The sequence below is a fragment of the Pristiophorus japonicus genome, chromosome 14 (genome assembly GCF_044704955.1).
Source record: "Pristiophorus japonicus isolate sPriJap1 chromosome 14, sPriJap1.hap1, whole genome shotgun sequence".
Lineage (NCBI taxonomy): Eukaryota > Metazoa > Chordata > Chondrichthyes > Pristiophoridae > Pristiophorus > Pristiophorus japonicus.
This window is the reverse complement of record NC_091990.1, coordinates 168247108-168265411: the sequence shown is the minus strand read 5'-3', so window position 1 is coordinate 168265411 and position 18304 is coordinate 168247108. Positions and strand designations below refer to the sequence as shown.

The 18304-nt window shown below is 44.3% G+C and overlaps 1 protein-coding gene across 2 annotated transcripts in view; it reads left to right on the top strand.

Moving 5' to 3' along the window:
- spty2d1 (SPT2 chromatin protein domain containing 1) overlaps positions 1–16549 on the top strand; it is a 42190-nt gene extending 25641 nt beyond the window's left edge. The window contains exons 3-6 of one of the 2 annotated variants that reach the window (XM_070899838.1): positions 6372–8282; positions 9057–9219; positions 12977–13054; positions 15204–16549. In XM_070899838.1, coding sequence (XP_070755939.1) covers positions 6372–8282; positions 9057–9219; positions 12977–13054; positions 15204–15297 — 2246 coding nt within the window. In that variant the 3' untranslated portion in view covers positions 15298–16549. Of the gene's footprint in view, positions 1–6371; positions 8283–9053; positions 9220–12976; positions 13055–15203 lie in introns of both variants that reach the window. The other variant, XM_070899837.1, reaches the window with a different exon arrangement.
- The last annotated feature ends 1755 nt before the right edge of the window (positions 16550–18304 follow it).

The window sequence follows — 18304 nt, the reverse complement described above, 5'->3', positions numbered from 1 at the left end:
GTTGGTCTTACCGCAGGTAAAGGGTACACAGCCAGATAGGGAATGCGTGACCAATAGGAAGAGCAGTGCAAGGAAGGTAGTGCAGGGGTCCCCTGCGGTCATTCCCCTACAAAACAAATATACTGCTTTGGGTACTGTTTTTGGGGGGGAGGGTGGGGGGGCGGGCGATGACTCGCCAGGGGAGGGCAGTAGAAGTCAAGTTCATAGCACCGTAGGTGGCTCTGCTGCACAGGAGGGCAAGAAAAAGAGTGGGAGATCTACAGTGATAGGGGATTCACTTGTAAGGGGAATAGATAGACATTTCTGCGGCCGCAACCGAGACTCCAGGATGGTATGTTACCTCCCTGGTGCAAGGGTCAAGGATGTCTCGGAGCGAGTGCAGGGCATTCTGACAAGGGAGGGTGAACAGCCAGTTGTCGTAGTGCATATATAGGTACCAACGATATAGGTATAAAATGGGATGAGGTCCTACAAGACGAATTTAGGGAGCTAGGAGCTAAATTAAAAAGTAGGACCTCAAAAACAGTAATCTTAGGATTGCTATCAGTGCCACGTGCTAGTCAGAGTAGGAATCGCAGGATAGCTCAAATGAATACGTGGATTGAGGAGTGGTGCAGAAGGAAGAGATTCAAATTCCTGGGACATTGGAACCGGTTCTGGGGGAGGTGGGACCAGTACAAACCAGACGGTCTGCACCTGGGCAGGACCGGAACCAATGTCCTAGGGGGAGTGTTTGCTAGTGCTGTTGGGGAGGAGTTAAACTAATATGGCAGGGGGATGGGAACCTATGCAGGGAGACAGAGGGAAGTAAAATGGGGGCAGAAGTGAAAGAAGGAAAGTAAAAGTAGAGGGCAAAGAAACCTAAGGCAAAAAGGGCCACATTATAGTAAAATTCTAAAGGGGCAAAGTGTGTTAGAAAGTCAAGCCTGAAGGCTCTGTGCCTCAATGCGAGGAGTATTCGGAATAAGGTGGACGAATTAACTGCGTAGATAGCAGTTAATGGGAATGATGTAATTTGGCATCACGGAGACATGGCTCCAGGGTGACCAAGGCTGGGAACTCAACATCCAGGGGTATTCAACATTCAGGAAAGATAGACAGAAAGGAAAAGGAAGCGGGGTGGCATTGCTGGTTAAAGAGGAAATTAATGCAATAGTAAGAAAGGACATTAAGCTTGGATGATGTGGAATCGGTGTGGTGGAACTACGGAATACCAAGGGGCAGAAAACGCTAGTGGGAGTTGTGTACAGACCACCAAACAGTAGTAGTAAGGTTGGGGACAGCATCAAACAAGAAATTAGGAATGCATGCAATAAAGGTACAGCAGTTATCATGAGTGACTTTAATCTACATATTGATTGGGCTAACCAAACTGGTAGCAATGCGGTGGAGGAGGATTTCCTGGAGTGTATTAGGGATGGTTTTCTAGACCAATATGTCGAGGAACCAACGAGGGAGTTGGCCATCCTAGACTGGGTGATGTGTAATGAGAGGATTAATTAGCAATCTTGTTGTGCGAGACCCCTTGGGGAAGAGTGACCATAACGTAGTAGAATTCTTTATTAGGATGGAGAGTGAAACAGTTAATTCAGAAACTAGGGTCCTGAACGTAAGCAAAGCTAACTTCGATGGTTTGAGGCGTGAATTGGCTAGAATAGGCTGGCAGATGATACTTAAAGGGTTGATGGTGGATAGGCAATGGCAAACATTTAAAGATCACATGGATGAACTTCAGCAATTGTACATCACTGTCTGGAGTAAAAATAAAACGGGGAAGGTGGCTCAACCGTGGCTAACAAGGGAAATTAAGGATAGTGTTAAATCCAAGGAAGAGGCATGTAAATTGGCTAGAAAAAGCAGCAAACCTGAGGATTGGGAGAAATTTTGAATTCAGCAGAGGAGGACAAAGGGTTTAATTAGGAGGGGGAAAATAGAGTGCGAGAAGAAGCTTGCCGGGGACATAAAAACTGACTGCAAAAGCTTCTATAGATATTTGAAGAGAAAAAGATTAGTGAAGACAAATGTAGGTCCCTTGCAGTCGGATTCAGGTGAATTTATAATGGGGCACAAAGAAATGGCAGACCAATTGAGCAAATACTTTGGTTCTGTCTTCATGAAGGAAGATACAAATAATCTTCCGGAAGTACTAGGGGCTGAGGGTCTAGTGAGAAGGAGGAACCGAAGAATACCCTTATTAGGTGGGAAATTGTGTTAGAGACATTGATGGGATTGAAGGTCGATAAATCCATGGGGCCTGAGAGTCTGCATCCCAGAGTACTTAAGGAAGTGGCCCTAGAAATAGTGGATGCATTGATCATTTTCCAACAGTCTATCGACTCTGGATCAGTTCCTATGGACTGGAGAGTAGCTAATGTAACACCACTTTTGAAAAAGGGAGGGAGAGAGAAAGCGGGTAATTATAAACCGGTTAGCCTGACATCAGTGGTGGGGAAAATGTTGGAATCAATTATTAAGGATGAAATAGCAGCACATTTGGAAAGCAGTGACAGGATCGGTCCAAGTCAGCATGGATTTATGAAAGGGAAATCATGCTTGACAAATCTTCTGGAATTTTTTGAGGACGTAACTAGTAGAGTGGACAAGGGAGAACCAGTGGATGTGGTGTGTTTGGACTTTCAAAAGGCTTTTGACAAGGTCCCACACAAGAGATTGGTGTGCATAATCAAAGCACATGTTATTGGGGGTAATATACTGACGTGGATAGAGAACTGGTTGGCAGACAGGAAGCAGAGAGTCGGGATAAATGGGTCCTTTTCAGAATGGCAGGCAGTGATTAGTGGAATGCCACAGGGCTCAGTGCTGGGACCCCAGCTCTTTACAATATAACATCAATGATTTGGATGAAGGAATTGAGTGTAGTATCTCCAAGTTTGCAGATGACACTAAACTGGGTGGCGGTGTGAGATGTGAGGGGGACGCTAAGAGGCTGCAGGGTGACTTGGACAGGTTAGGTGAGTGGGCAAATGCATGGCAGATGCAGTATAGTGAAAATAAATGTGAGGTTATCCACTTTGGGGGCAAAAACGCGAAGACAAAATATTATCTGAATGGTGGCAGAATAGGAAAAGAGGAGGTGCAACGAGACCTGGGTGTCATGGTACATCAGTCATCGAAAGTTGGCATATAGGTACAGCAGGTGGTAAAAAAGGCAAATGGTATGTTGGCCTTCATAGCTAGGGGATTTGAGTATAGGAGTAGGGAGGTCTTACTGCAGTTGTATAGGGCCTTGGTGAGGCCTCACCTGGAATATTTCATTCAGTTTTGGTCTCCTAATCTGAGGAAGGACATTCTTGCTATTGAGGGAGCGCAGCGAAGGTTCACCAGCCTGATTACCAGGATGGCTGGACTGATATATGAGGAGAGACTGGATCAACTGGGCCTTTACACATTGGAGTTCAGAAGGATGAGAGGGGATCTCATAGAAACATACAAGATTCTGACGAGACGAGACAGGTTAGATGCGGGAAGAATGTTCCCTATGTTGGGGAAGTCCAGAACCAGGGGACACAGTCTTATGATCAGGGGTAGGCCATTTAGGACTGAAATGAGGAGAAACTTCTTCACTCAGAGTTGTTGACCTGTGGAATTTCCTGCCGCAGAGTGTTGTTGAAGCCAGTTCATTGGATATATTCAAGAGGGAGTTAGATATGGCCCTTACGGCTAAGGGGATCAAGGGGTATGGAGAGAAAGCAGGAAAAGGGTATTGTGGGAATGATCAGCCATGATCTTATTGAATGGTGGTGCAGGCTCGAAGGGCCGAATGGCCTACTGCACCTATTTTCTATGTTTCTTGGGGTCATATGTTGCTCAATCCAGTCTTAAGTCACGGGCTCCATTTAAAATGGAGTTGTTGTGAGCAACACTCCTTAATTGTGACATCGCTGGACATCCCTGGCAGGGCGTGAGATCCAATTTGAGGGCTCTGGGTTGTAATAAAACTACTTTTATAAAAGTATGGGGCTGAAATTGCAGTCGAAGTTACCTGGTGGTCCGGGAGGAGCGTGGGATTCCAGTGGGGAGGCCTTCTCTTCCCGCGCTCTGAAGTGCGCTCCCATCCTCCAGGTTACCACGGAGACGGTGCAGTCACGTGTGACTGCTCAACCAATCAGATGCAGCATTCCACAGCTTTCTCTTTAATAGCAATGGGAACTCCGGATCTATCAGTTCTCATTACTATTAATGAGAAAAAAAAAACAAACACACTAAACACCGTAATAAAAAATAAAAAACGCACCTCACATAATTAAAATGAACATTAATAAATATCTTCGAGGAAAAAAAAGTTCCGAGTTTTTAATTATGGTTAAAAATAAATGTAACGTGGCGCACAGGGTTTTTAAAAATTGTTTTTTAAATTTAATTTTATTATGTTTTTGTATGGTTTTTAAACTCTTATGTCTGTAACAGTAGGCTATGCATCTGCTTTTATCAGGCGCAAGAGTTTTGAGGACATTTGCTGGGCAAGATATGGGTAAATCCCGCAATCTTGACCTTGCAAATGTTGTTGCTCCTGAGATAGTTTGGATCTGTCCGGCTCCAGCTTGACAGATCAGAAAAGCTGATTTTCAGCGCATGCACATTGTGTGCTGAAAACCGGCTTTTCTGATGCCTTCCCGCGTCCATAGAAACTTCGTACGGTCCCGGGGAGGCCGGGATTTTCAGGCCGATATTTCTGGTATTTGTATTTTTAATAAAAAGGGTAGCCATCACTCACCATTTGAGACCGATGTGCACTAGATTTTACAGCAGTAATCTCAAGTGGCCATGATACTGGCATCGATAGCTGGTTTATTTGCTATGACTCAGAATTTACCCAACTTTTTTAAAAAAAAAACTTTTATTTATCAAGTGTCCAAGGCCCCAAGTTTCCACATGATTTGCCCCTGATTTTTAGGAGCAACTGGTGTAGAACGGAGTATCTTAGAAATCGGAATTCTCGTCATTTAGTTTGCTCCAGTTCTAGTCAGTTAGAACAGTTTCACTTTGGAACAGAATTTTTTTTTCAAAAGGGGGCGTGTCCGGCCACTTATGCCTGTTTTCAAAGTTTCGTCAGTGAAAACTTACTCCAAACTAACTTAGAATGGAGTAAGTGAAGATTTTTGTACGCTCGAAAAAACCTTGTCTACACTTTAGAAAATCAGGCGTAGGGAATGGTGGGGGGGGGGGGGTTTAAAGGGAAGTTTACAAACATTAAACACTTCAGTTTTACAAATAAAGAGCCATCATCAATAATAAATAATAAATACATCAATAAATCAACCAATAAATCAATCAAAAAAAATTAATAAATAATATATTTTTTTAAATCAATAAATAAAACATTTTCTACTTACCGACTGCAGCACCGGGAGCCCTCCAACAGCGTGCTGGGATGCCCCCCTCAGTGTGTCTCTGTCAGTGTCTCTATCTCTCTGTCTGTCTGTGTGTGTCTCATTCTCTGTCAGTGTCTGTGTTTCTGACAGCGAGAGAGGGGGGGAGCAGAGGGAGGGATGGGAGGGGGGGGTGAAGAAAGGAGATGGGTGGGGGGGGGGGAAAGGAGATGGGTGGGGGGGGGGAAAGGAGATGGGTGGGGGGGGGGAAAGGAGATGGGTGGGGGGGGGAAAGGAGATGGGGGGGGGGGGGAAGAGAGCGGGAGTCGGGTCGGATCCAGTCCCCGGGGGGGGGGGAGGACCGGGAGTCGGGTCCGGGCGGGGGGGGGGGGGAAGGAGAAGCGGGAGTCGGGTTGGGTCCGGTCCGGGAGTGGGGGGCAGGGGGGGGGAAAACGGGAGTCGGGTTGGGTCCGGGTGGGGGGAGCGGGAGTCGGGTCGGGAGGAAGCAGGAGCTGGGTGTGGGAGGAGCCTTATTCACGCAGTGAGGCCATTCGGCCAGGGCTAGGGGCTGCTTGCTTCGGACCCCTCCCACACAGTTTCGGGCGCCTGGAGCTACTGCACATGCGTGCCCACTGTAGCGCACATGTGCAGAGATCCCGGCACTGTTTTCAGCGCAGGGACCTGGCTCCGCCCCCTACAGCTCCTGCTGCGCCGCACCGAGGGCCAGAGGACCTGTAGGGAGGTGGAGAATACAGAGGTTTTTTTTAGGCGCACTTTGTGGCGCAAAAAACGGGCGTCCAGGTCGGGACTGTGCCATTCTAGGCGCGTCTCGAAACTTGGGCCCCAAATGACGACCATCTGTTTTGATTGTGGTTGAATCTTGGCCAGGATACCTGAAGAACTCCCTGCTGTTCCTTGGAATAGTGTTAGAGAGATCTTTTACATGCACGAGTAGGTAGACAAAGCCTGCATCTGTTACTCTGGTTGTGCTTCATTATATTCAGGAACCAACTCTAAATCTTTAATCACTTTGTAATGTAGGCTTACAAGAAAGGCGGAAGAAGGAGGAACTGCTTGCAAAACGCGTTGCACTTAAACATGATCGTAAAGCCAGAGCGATGGCTACCCGGACAAAGGACAATTTCCGCGGGTATAATGGTATTCCTGTGGAGCAGAAAAGCAAAAAAAGGAGTTCTGATGATGAGGGAAAGGACCAAAGAATGGATGACTGCAATGATGAAGATTATTACTATGATAGGGCACAGGCTGAGGATGAAGTGTTGGAAATAGCAGCAGATTCTGACGATTCTGACGAGTTTGGAGAGCGTTATTTTGAGAAACCAGTTAAACGGCAATACACCGAGCCTGAGATACCAGTTAAACAGCATAAACGTCACCACAGAGAGCCTGAGATACCAGATAAACACCATAAACATCACCACAGAGAGCCTGAGATACCAGATAAACAGCATAAACATCACCACAGAGAGCCTGAGATACCAGTTAAACAGCATAAACGGCAATACACAGAGCCCGAGATACCAGTTAAACAGCATAAACGGCAATACACAGAGCCCGAGATACCAGTTAAACAGCATAAACGGCAATACACAGAACCCGAGATACCAGTTAAACAGCATAAACGTCACCACAGAGAGCCTGAGATACCAACTAAGGAGCCTCAGAGACTGTACAGAGAACCTGAGATATCGATTAACGAGCCTGACCAATCGTATCGAGAGGCTAAAAAATCTAAAGTTCCAAAGAAACCATCATCGGCACCCATGAACTTCTTGGATCTCCTGAAACTGGCTGAAAAGAAGCAGTTTGAGCCAGTGGACATCAAGCCAATAAAAAAAGTGGAAGAGAAGTTACGCACAGCAGAGGAATTGAAAGAAGTAGAATTTTTAGAACGCAAACGACAAAAACAGATTGACAGAAAGAAATCGGAGAAGGAGGTCACATTTTCACCTCCAACTAGCTCATCTAAGAAAGAATCTTCAACTAAAGACAGTAAAAGCACTCACTCGGTGCAGGGCTCGGGAGAGAAACTTGCTTTATCCAGAGACAGTAGCTCAACATCTATCCATGGTAATAGCAAGAAATCAAAATCCCCATCTAGTGAAAGATCACAATCTTCAGTGTCTTACAAAGCATCCGCACAGGAAAAATCCAAATCTTCAGTAGGAGGTGGACACTCTGTCTCCAAAAGCTCCAGTAGCAACAGTGGGAAAACTGCACTAAACAGCTCAGCAAAATCTGCAAATAGCTCCCAGACACTAAGCAAAGGACTGAGACCCGGATCAAATGGAACCCATTCTGCATTGTCTTCAAAAAACAGCCTGAAGAAAACAGATCAGCCTACCTCATCTGGGAAAAGTAGCAATTCCTCCACAAGACATGAAAGGACAGGTGCTTCAGATCCATTGCACTCCAAAACTGCAAGCAGTTCAGCTCCTGAACGATCCAAAAGTTCCAGTGGCATGAGCCAAATCCGGCCAAGCAGTACAAGCAGCTCAGGGCAACCGCGATCGAGCAACTCGGGTCCACAGAGGCTCAGTGGTGTGAGCAATTCTGGGGCGCCTCGTCCCAGCAGTGCAGTGGGTTCTGGCCCTGCACGACCAAAAAACACCATCAGTTCAGGTCCTCCAAAGCATGGCAGTACAGGCAGCTCTGGGTCTGTGCAATCAAAAAGCACGAGTGCCTCGGGATCGGTATGGCTGAGCAGCTCTGGATCGGCACGGCCCGGAAATTCTGTTCCTGGCCAGCATGGAGCCACTCAGAGTTCTGGAGCTGGGCGACCGGGGAGTGGAGTTAGAGTGCCTAAGCCCAAATGTACTGTGGTAGCAGAAACAATATCTTCAAAGAACTTCCCATCAAGGCCCAGCAATGGACAGGTGACCAATATGAGGCCAGCACCACCAGGGAACAGGCCAATGATGCGCCCACCAGGTACTGTCTAAAGATAATGTCAAATGTCGTAAAAAAGCACTTGTGTTTTGTGTGTGTGCGTGTGTAAGCTCTCTCAATGCGTTAATGGTAAAGTCATCATTTTATACTCCGTCGCAAGGACCAGAAGGTCCTAGATTCGATCTAGTCTCGGCATTGGCTAATCTCAGCCAAGGTAACAGTTGTGGTACTGCAATTTGGCTTTGGTGCCCTTTGGCTGAGCAGTGGAAAAGCAGCTAGGATTCCCAATCTGGCAGCTGTCCCAGTGAGCCCAGCTGGAAAGTGCTACTCCTGTGGGTGTCGGCTGAGCGGATTAGGCTTGGATATGACGCCGGCTATAGTCAAACGCTTTGCAAGGAATCTTGTATGAGGGGGGAGGAATTATGGACTGCTAGGAAGCCTGGTGGGACTGAAGAGTTCTACAGAAAGTATCTGAACCCAGAGTTCAAATAGCAGCCCATTTGCTTGCTCTATTGTGTGTTCTGATCTGATTTTTCGCAAACGTTAAAAGAAATATTAAATTGAAGACTTAAGAAGTGAGCGTAATGTCTTCACTAAAATGGTACAGTACTGTCTCATAGGGGATTTATTGGGCAGCTGTATGATAGGACCAGGCAAACCCTTACCCTGTCTGAATGGGGGCTGGGGCGGGCGGGCGGGAGGGAGAGGGGGAGGTGTGTGGTGAAGCCATACTCGTCTGTACACATTGATTGACACGGTTAATGCTTGCATTGCAATATTTGTTATAATGACTGTTTTGTTTCTGTGTTACAGCAGGTCCTGCAAGGCCCCCTGTGCCTATATCCTATAAACGGAGGATGGATGATGACGATGACGATGAGTATGATTCGGAAATGGATGATTTCATTGACGATTCTGGAGAATCGCAAGATGAAATCTCAAAACATATCAAGGAAATCTTTGGATATGACCGGAACAAGTGAGGCAGACTCTGTTGTGATACAAGTTGCTGTGCCTGTATTGTAGAGCATATGTTTGTAGACTGATAAATGGCCTTGCCCCTCTTGTATGGGGGAATCTAGAACAAGGGGGCATAACCCTTTAATATAAATTAGAAATAAATTCAGGTGTAATATCTGGAAGCACTTCACACAAAGGATAGTTAATCATATTTACGAAAGGGTATACTTTGAAGGCAGTTCAGAGAAGGTTCACAAGGTTGATTCTGGAGTTGAGGGGGTTGACTTATGAGGAAAGGTTGAGGAGGTTGGGCCTCTACTCATTGGAATTCAAAAGAATGAGAGGTGATCTTATCGAAATGTATAAGATTATGAGGGGGCTTAGATACAGAGAGGATGTTTCCACTGATGGGGGAGACTAGAACTAGGGGGCATAATAATAGAATAAGGGGCCGCCCATTTAAAACTGAGATGAGGAATTTCTTCTCTCAGGGTTGTAAATCTATGGAATTCGCTGCCTCAGAGAGCTGTGGAGGCTGGGTCATTGAGTACATTTAAGACAGAGATAGACAGCCTCTTAACCGATGAGGGGTTATGGGGAGCGGGCGGGGAAGTGGACCTGAGTCCATGATCGGATCAGCCATGATCGTATTAAATGGCGGAGCAGGCTCGAGGGGCCGTATGGCCGCCTACTGCTCCTATTTCTTATATTCTTTTGTTAACTCTTCTCCAAAAGCTGCTGAGGCTAGCTCAATTGAACATTTCAAACCAGAGACTGATCGATTTTTGTTGGGTAAAAGTATCAAAGGATATGGAATCAAGTCAGGTGAATGGAATTGAGATACAGATCAGCCCTGGCCTAATTTAAATGGTGGATCAGACTCGAGGGGCTGAACGGCCTACTCTTGATCCTACGTTATAGTCTGGGAGGTAAAGACCTGCATGCTATAACGCTGACCCTTCCAGACCAAAAGGTTGCATGTTTGGCTCCTGATTTGCGCCGAGTTAGTTGATCCTCAACGTGGCAACAGTTAGAATGCTGCAAATGGCCTTCGTGCTCCTGGGCTAGTGAAATGGAAAAATTAGTTGTGGTTTCCCCTCCTGTTTGCTGCTGTTCTGACTCATGCTAGGAAATGTCTGGATGTCAACTGACCAGATTAGGTTTAATGCTGATGCCGTTGACAATCAATTAACATGCCAATGCTCAGGCCCACGCATGAAAAATGGACACCTGGTTGAGATGCTGTCATGCTGGCAATGCTATGGAATTGTACTCCGAGACAAAGCCTTCAGGATTGGAGACCAGAAAACCAGAATAAAACTAAATTGTCTAATATAATTTGACCGAATGTGTGGTGTTTCAGAAAGCAAGTGCTGATGAAGCCGCTGGGCCATATTCCTTTTTCTGAAACAGCACAATTATTGTGGTTTTTGGAAGGAGGAAATCAGTAAGTATTTTTATTCTGTAGACTTGGGTTTGTGGTTCCTTGTTTCACCCCTGGTTTTGGTGCTAGTATAAGCAATTGTGACATGACCATTTCCCTAATGCTTGTAGTATAGCAAACTACTAGTACTTTGTGGAAGGGTAAGGTTTTTGTCTTTCTAAATGCAGTTTTTAAATATAACGCGTTGGTACTGAATTATGCACTGTCAGCACACTGTTCCTTTTAGTCACGCAGACTAATGAGATGAAAGTTGTCTTTGTGGTGTTGTAAACTCATTCTAGAAATGACTGTGGTGCAGTCTCAATCCAGTTCCGAGTGGGTAAGGATCCATTGCTGAAAACTGCCCACATTTGGTACAGATTGATCTATTTGAGAGCTGTACAGGTAACTGCTGTCAGAATAATAATGCTTACAGTTTTGAGACTTTCTGAATAAATTTTGGTCCTGGAGTATTCTATTAAATGTTTATAAAAATAAATATGTACCTTTTTTTCATCCTCCTGAACAATGCAACATCTGGGACCATCTGGCTATCTATAAACGAGCTGTTTAACATAAACTATGCAAAAGACTAGAAGAGCTGAGTGCGAAATTAATGAGTCTCGAGGAGCTGAACATTAGCTTCTCCTCACATTAATAGTTAGAACGTGGGTCTTACACGGAATGACTCCGGCAGGATAAGAGCATATTGCACAAAACTCTTTGGCCCAGAGCGCTGGACAACCACAAAGCATACTGAATCAGGGTTCTCATGAAAATGTTGGTGCAGTGTGATGGAAGTTATTGTAGGCTTAGCAATAACTTGTCTTAATCGTTCTCTGTGTTTCGTTTTTGTTTCCTTTGAAACACTCTTTCGCTACCTCTACAAGTTGAGTGTCAATTTCATACTAATGGTCGCAGTGTCAGCATCATAGGTGGTCGCTCGAACGAGGATGACTTGCTTCCACGGGACTTCACAGATATTTCAATGAAGGACCCGATGTTCCAGTCCTGAACTCCAGTTGAGGGGGTGGAAGATGCCTGTGCGTGGATTTTTTTAACGTGGGGTGACCGTTGCACACCAGCCACCACACGGGCTTGACAGAGCTAGGCCTTGGTCCAGTGGCAAGGATTAACCAGCACGACTGGAGACCAGCTCTGCTGCACGGACCTAGTGCACACACACACACATCGCAGTGTGGGCTGGCCCGTGCTGCCTCTGGGCCCTCGGCTCTTCTGAGCCCCGTACCCTCATTCTCCGCACCTTCGCCCACGATGCTCCAGGGTCCAGCGCGCCAGTTCTATTTATAGCCCTGACCTGCGGTGGTGGTCTCACACAGCTCGGAGCGACCCAGGATGTTCTGTGGGTCGCAGTGTGTGCTCTTACTGGCCACTGAAATGGGAGTGGTTTATAATTTTGTGATTATAAAATGGTTTCAGTCTGGCTGAGCAGTGTGTGTAAGCTCTGCCTTTTTCTGATCTCTAATGGAGCACTGCTGTGAAATTGACTGTCGAGCCCAATATACTTAATGAGCCTAATGAGTGGCCAAGGTGAAACACCACACGCTGAGCAGGATGTTCTTTGGTAGCCTTTTAACACGAGCAGTCCTGTTTCAGATTTACTGGTGGTCAGTGGGATGGAATAACAATTCACTATAAAATTTGATAGTTTTATAGATGATCTAATAAGACATTGTGTTTAGTAGGAAGAAAGACACAAGTGCAAGAACAGACATGATTTAATTTTTATTCAGCTGATTTAATAGCAGACATATAATCGATTTGTGTATCTCACTGATTATGTGAATTCATTCATACTTTTGTGAGAGGCAAAAATGTAATGTAAAAGCAACTAACTGGGTGGTGTAAGTACTTAAATAATGGTCTATTTTACAACCTGGCTTCAAATCCATAGATTGAAAATCTGCTCATTTGGCTGTAAGGACTATTGTGTGAAATGGGTTGGACAACCTCAAACCCAGTCCCAGTGAGTGTTGGCACACAGCTTAAAAGTAGCCAAATAATTGGCAATCTCTCTCCGAAGCCCCAGAATGGCTAGTGTGGTTCAGTGGCGGGATGCGGTACATTGTCAGGGCAAGTAAGGGGGAGCTTTAGTGAGCAGCTAACTGAGCTGTACATGATATGGGATGCTTGAAGCTGACACTGATTGATTGAAATGGAAAGTATTCATTCGCTAGCAAGTCATTTAAAAAAAAATAACCGAAAGATCATGATACTGTTGGCATAACGACACCCATACATAGCCATATTCCACAGCTCGGGGTTTGGAAAGTACTTGCGATGAAGCCAGGTCCCTGTGAGATTGTTGTTGAGCACTGTCTTTGTGTTACAGATACAGGGATGAAAGCGACTATGCTCTGCGATACATGGAGAGTAGCTGGAAAGAACAACAGAAGGAAGAAGCCAAAAGGTAAAATTCAGTGCTGGGTCCCCTCTAGATCTTATCTGGAGCCTGTGCTGAAAATGAATTTACATGTTTGAAAAACAGTGTACAAGTGTGTAATTTGCAAGTTTCTAAGCCTTCAAGTGGTGTAACATTTACACCAGTATGTCATCACTAGTGATATAAACTGCTTACAAATAGGGATACACCATGTACTCGTGCGTTTCAGTGTATTTTACAACTGAATTATAGCAGCGAGATGGAGCATGTTTTTGTCTTGGCAATTTTCTCCTTTCCCCTGGAGGCATTGACTCCTTGTCAGACCAGACCTCCATGGGTACTGATTGCCCTTTGGTAGCTTACTCAAGTAGCCATTGTTCATGTGTAAGGCTTTGATTATTGATTGCCAGAAAGGCAGCCAATGTCCCCACACTTGCAGCAGAGGTCTGGGTAGCAGTTGGAACCAGTGCTAATTTGTGCCTGTCTAATCCCGGGGCTCGATATAGCACCTCCACTGCCACCCTAGCTGGCATCAGCTAATTCAGCACCGAGATGGTGAATCTGTGGAATTCTCTACCACAGAAAGTTGTTGAGGCCAGTTTGTTAGATATATTCAAAAGGGAGTTAAATGTGGCCCTTACGGCTAAAGGGATAAAGGGGTATGGAGCGAAAGCAGGAATGGGGTACTGAAGTTGCATGATCAGCCATGGTTATATTGAATGGTGGTGCAGGCTCGAAGGGCCGAAAGGCCTATTCCAGGACCTATTTTCTATGTTTCTATGAGACTGGTCTGTTTGGCTCAGTGCTACATGAGGTGCTGCATTGATTCACTAGTTTCTTGGGGCAACCTGAAGTATCCATTTTTACTGTGTGTGTAAGAAATGAGTTTACAAAGATGTCATGTCCAAATTTAATACTTGCTCATAATTAGGTTTGTTAAAAGCATTTTTAAAATTGGGATGCATCAATCCCTTTATTGTCTTACTAGGTTCCTATTGGTTATACCATGTGATCGAGTGGGTTGCTGGGCAACCTATTCTCTGGCTTCTGCCAACGCTTATTTTGTGCCAGCCAGCAAGAGGCACACAGCAGCATCTCGGGTACTGATCTCCACCTTCTCTCTGTGGGGGAAGAGGATTACGTGCCTGCTTGGTGCTTGCTCCATGGCAACCCAGTAATGTGGGATATAAACCCAGCAACATGATGCCAAGTATTGGTACTTTTAAGACACTGCAACAAAATATGCATAACTTTTGAAAACTGATTTTTAATTTTTAAGATCGAATTTGCATTTATACAGCGCCTCTCATGCTTGAAATGTAATCGCTATTATGAAGACAAGCACAACAGCCAATTTGCGCACACAAAGGACCCAAACAATATAATAAATGAGCAGTTCCTTTGTTTCGGTGGTTTTAGTTAAGGAGTAAGTTTTGGCCAAAACATGAGGAGAATTGTCTCAGTCTTCAAATAGCATCATCCGAAAGACAGCCCCTCTGACAATGCCGCACTCCTTCAGTACTGCTCTGTATTGTCATAGATTCTTACAGGACAAAGAGGTCGTTCAGCCCATCATGCCTGTGGCAACTCTTTGAAACAGTTATCCAATTAGTCCCACTCCCCTGTCCTTTTCCCATAGCCCCGCAGATTTTTCCTTTTCAAGTATTTATCCAATTCCCTTTTAAAAGTTCCTGCTTCCACTACCCTTTCAGGAAGTGCATTCCAGACCATCATAACTCGCCAAATGATATGCTTAAGTCATGCAGTGGTGCTTCAACCCAAACCCTCTGATTCACAAGTGCGAGTGATGCCACTGAAATCGCGTCGCACTCCCATTTTGTTTAGGCTTCATATTAAAACAAAAATTGCTGTTCAGTAAGGAGGTCCTCTAATGAGAGTAGGCTATACAACAGAGAACCTGATGAGGGTGTTGTGCAAAAGGCTTATTGTGAGGATGGGTATCTGAAGAAACTGCTTTCTTAATATTGGCCATTTGTTTTAATGTACTGTTTAAGATTCAAGAGTTGCAAACTGGTGGCACTAATTGTCTTTGCCCTTAAAATTGGGCATGATGGAGGATCTGGAAGACAATAGCAGGGGACAGAAGAGCTTTGAAGAAGGAAGTAAGAGTGCTGTGTGTCACTTTATAAAAGTTGACCCCTTTCTCTCTCTCCAGCTTGCAGCAGGGAATATTAGAAGATGCAGAAGAGCTGAGAAAAGAGGAGGAAGAACTAAAAAGGAAGATGAAAACTAAGAAACATCTGCCTTAGTTCATTGAAGACTTCACCACAAACTTATTTATTATATTTATATTAAAAAAATCTGGATATTTACGAAAAGTAATACAGGGTATGCACTAAAGTAAGGAATTTACTTTGTAAACTGTGGAACTCAGTAGGCTGATTGACCAATTCAGTAGATGTAAATTAGCATTGAAATAAGCTGTGCTGTATGATGGGAGTAATTTTACATAATTGTATGGTGCATCGCCAAATGTGTATTTTCTTTCCCTGGATCTGATATGTTAGACAAAGTGACACAAGTGATTTATTCTTTCATTTTAATGGCACCATAAATTATAATTGTGGGCTTTGGTTGCTCCAAAAATATTGTGTGTACTGTTGATGGTTTAAGGGCAGAACCTTTGCACGTCTTAAAATGCACCAATTAACATTCACCTTTCTACTGGCCATCTCTCGATGTAAAATTTGTTCTTTTTTCGTTTTGTTTGAGGGGGATGGGTGATGCAGTGGGTTAGACACTGTCTTTTTGCCTCTGGTATCTGGGTTCCGATCCAACCCAGGCTCATGAGACAAATGTCTCCTCTGTCTGGCTGTAAAAGTCCTTTGTGAAATGAGTTTAAGCTCCTTCAGTCCACGGACTTACCGTGCAAAACTCTCTCCGATTTTGTTAAATTTGCAGTTGCGCTTGGTGAGACCCCAAAATGGGAAGTGAAAAAATGTCAAAAGAGCACAAGGCCATTCGGGCCATTGAAGTTCATCACTCGAGCACCCTGACTCTCATTTAATTGCAACAAAATGTATTTCGAAAATCCTAAGTTTTTTTTTGTCTCCGCTTTGCTATTTAGCAGATTGTTTACAATTATCAAATTTTTGAACAAGGAAATTGTTGCTAATTATTTTAAACTTAATTTTCGCCAACTTAATTTATATCCTCTGGTCCTACTCCCCTAGCTTTGTGCAGCAGGGCTGTTCTCATGAGGTTGAGGCAGAAGACCCATTGTTGCAGCAGTACAGAGAGCTTTGCTCTGCACCCAACTGTGCCATGCCTCCCCGAGATTGCTTACTGCCGGTCGGTGCCTAAACTGGAAAGCATTTCCCCATCACCCTGAGCACAATACTTTTTAAACCAAATAGGTCAATGATGTCTGACGTGCAATTTGTTCAAACCTACATTTACGTGTGCTAGTGAAAAGGTTAAAGATCACAGTTAAAAATTTACTGTTATAATGAACTACATTTTGTAAGTTTTTTTGATGAGAAAAATGCAAGTACAGATGCATTAAATATAATTGATATTCTGTACAATAAATTTTTATTACATAGTTTATCATATCATCTTGTAATAACTTTTCTTTTGGTATTTATATTAAGTGCAACTCATTGGCAATTGAGGGAGGCCAAAAATAATCTTCTCTCCTCTCGTATGTTTAAAAGATTGATGCTAAATGGATAGTATCGGGGTTATTACATCATTTACTGGGACGTGAGTTAAGATATTAGCAATTCCGCCCCCGCCCCACTAAGCTGCATCATTCACTCACGGTTCATTTTGAGTAGGTTTTTCTGCAGTTAATGGCATCAGGTGGATGTTTTTCCCAAATGTATCTGAATTCCACTTGATGGCAAATTAGTGGCAATGTGTTATCATTGTATCACAACGCGATATAGTGGAATATGACACATTATCACATTTTAGAAGTATTTATTTGAATGACAGTGGTCAAGCTATTTATCACTGGGCTAGATGTGGAACATTGGTATAACAGTAACAATACCATTGTTCTCGTTAGAAGAGGAAAGCTAGGTGTAATCTCCCTCAGTAATGGATTAGCGCAGTGAACAAAATAAAACGGCTCAAAAAAATAAAATTAGTAAAGAGAAGACTTGGATATTCTCAACTTACAATATATTTATATGTCTGGTATTTTTTTAGGGCAACATGAGAAAATAGGATATGCAGATAATGGTAAAGTGGATATTCCCAACACTCAGCAAGTAAATAAAGTTGAGAGAAAGTTAGCTTATTTCCCTAGGCAACTTTTTCTCAATCTTCCCATACCACCCTCCCCTTTCATCTACAAGCGGGGTGCAAGCGAAGAGGAATGGTAAATTTGTGTTTAAAAGATTGCCTTGAGTTAAGGGAAATCATGCTTGACAAATCTTCTGGAATTTTTTGAGGATGTTTCCAATAAAGTGGACAAAGGAGTACCAGTTGATGTGGTATATTTGGACTTTCAGAAGGCTTTCGACAAGGTCCCACACAAGAGATTGATGTGCAAAGTTAAAGCACATGGGATTGGGGGTAGTGTGCTGACTTGGATTGAGAACTGGTTGTCAGACAGGAAGCAAAGAGTAGGAGTAAATGGGTACTTTTCGGAATGGCAGGCAGTGACTAGTGGGGTACCGCAGGGTTCTGTGCTGGGGCCCCAGCTGTTTACATTGTACATTAATGATTTAGACGAGGGGATTAAATGTAGTATCTTCAAATTTGCGGATGACACTAAGTTGGGTGGCAGTGTGAGCTGCGAGGAGGATGCTATGAGGCTACAGAGTGACTTGGATAGGTTAGGTGAGTGGGCAAATGCATGGCAGATGAAGTATAATGTGGATGAATGTGAGGTTATCCACTTTGGTGGTAAAAACAGAGAGACAGACTATTATCTGAATGGTGACAGATTAGGAAAAGGGGAGGTGCAACGAGACCTGGGTGTCATGGTACATCAGTCATTGAAGGTTGGCATGCAGGTACAGCAGGCGGTTAAGAAAGCAAATGGCATGTTGGCCTTCATAGCATGGGGATTTGAGTACAGGGGCAGGGAGGTGTTGCTACAGTTGTACAGGGCCTTGGTGAGGCCACACCTGGAGTATTGTGTACAGTTTTGGTCTCCTAACTTGAGGAAGGACATACTTGCTATTGAGGGAGTGCAGCGAAGATTCACCAGACTGATTCCCGGGATGGTGGGACTGACCTATCAAGAAAGACTGGATCAACTGGGCTTGTATTCACTGGAGTTCAGAAGAGTGAGAGGGGACC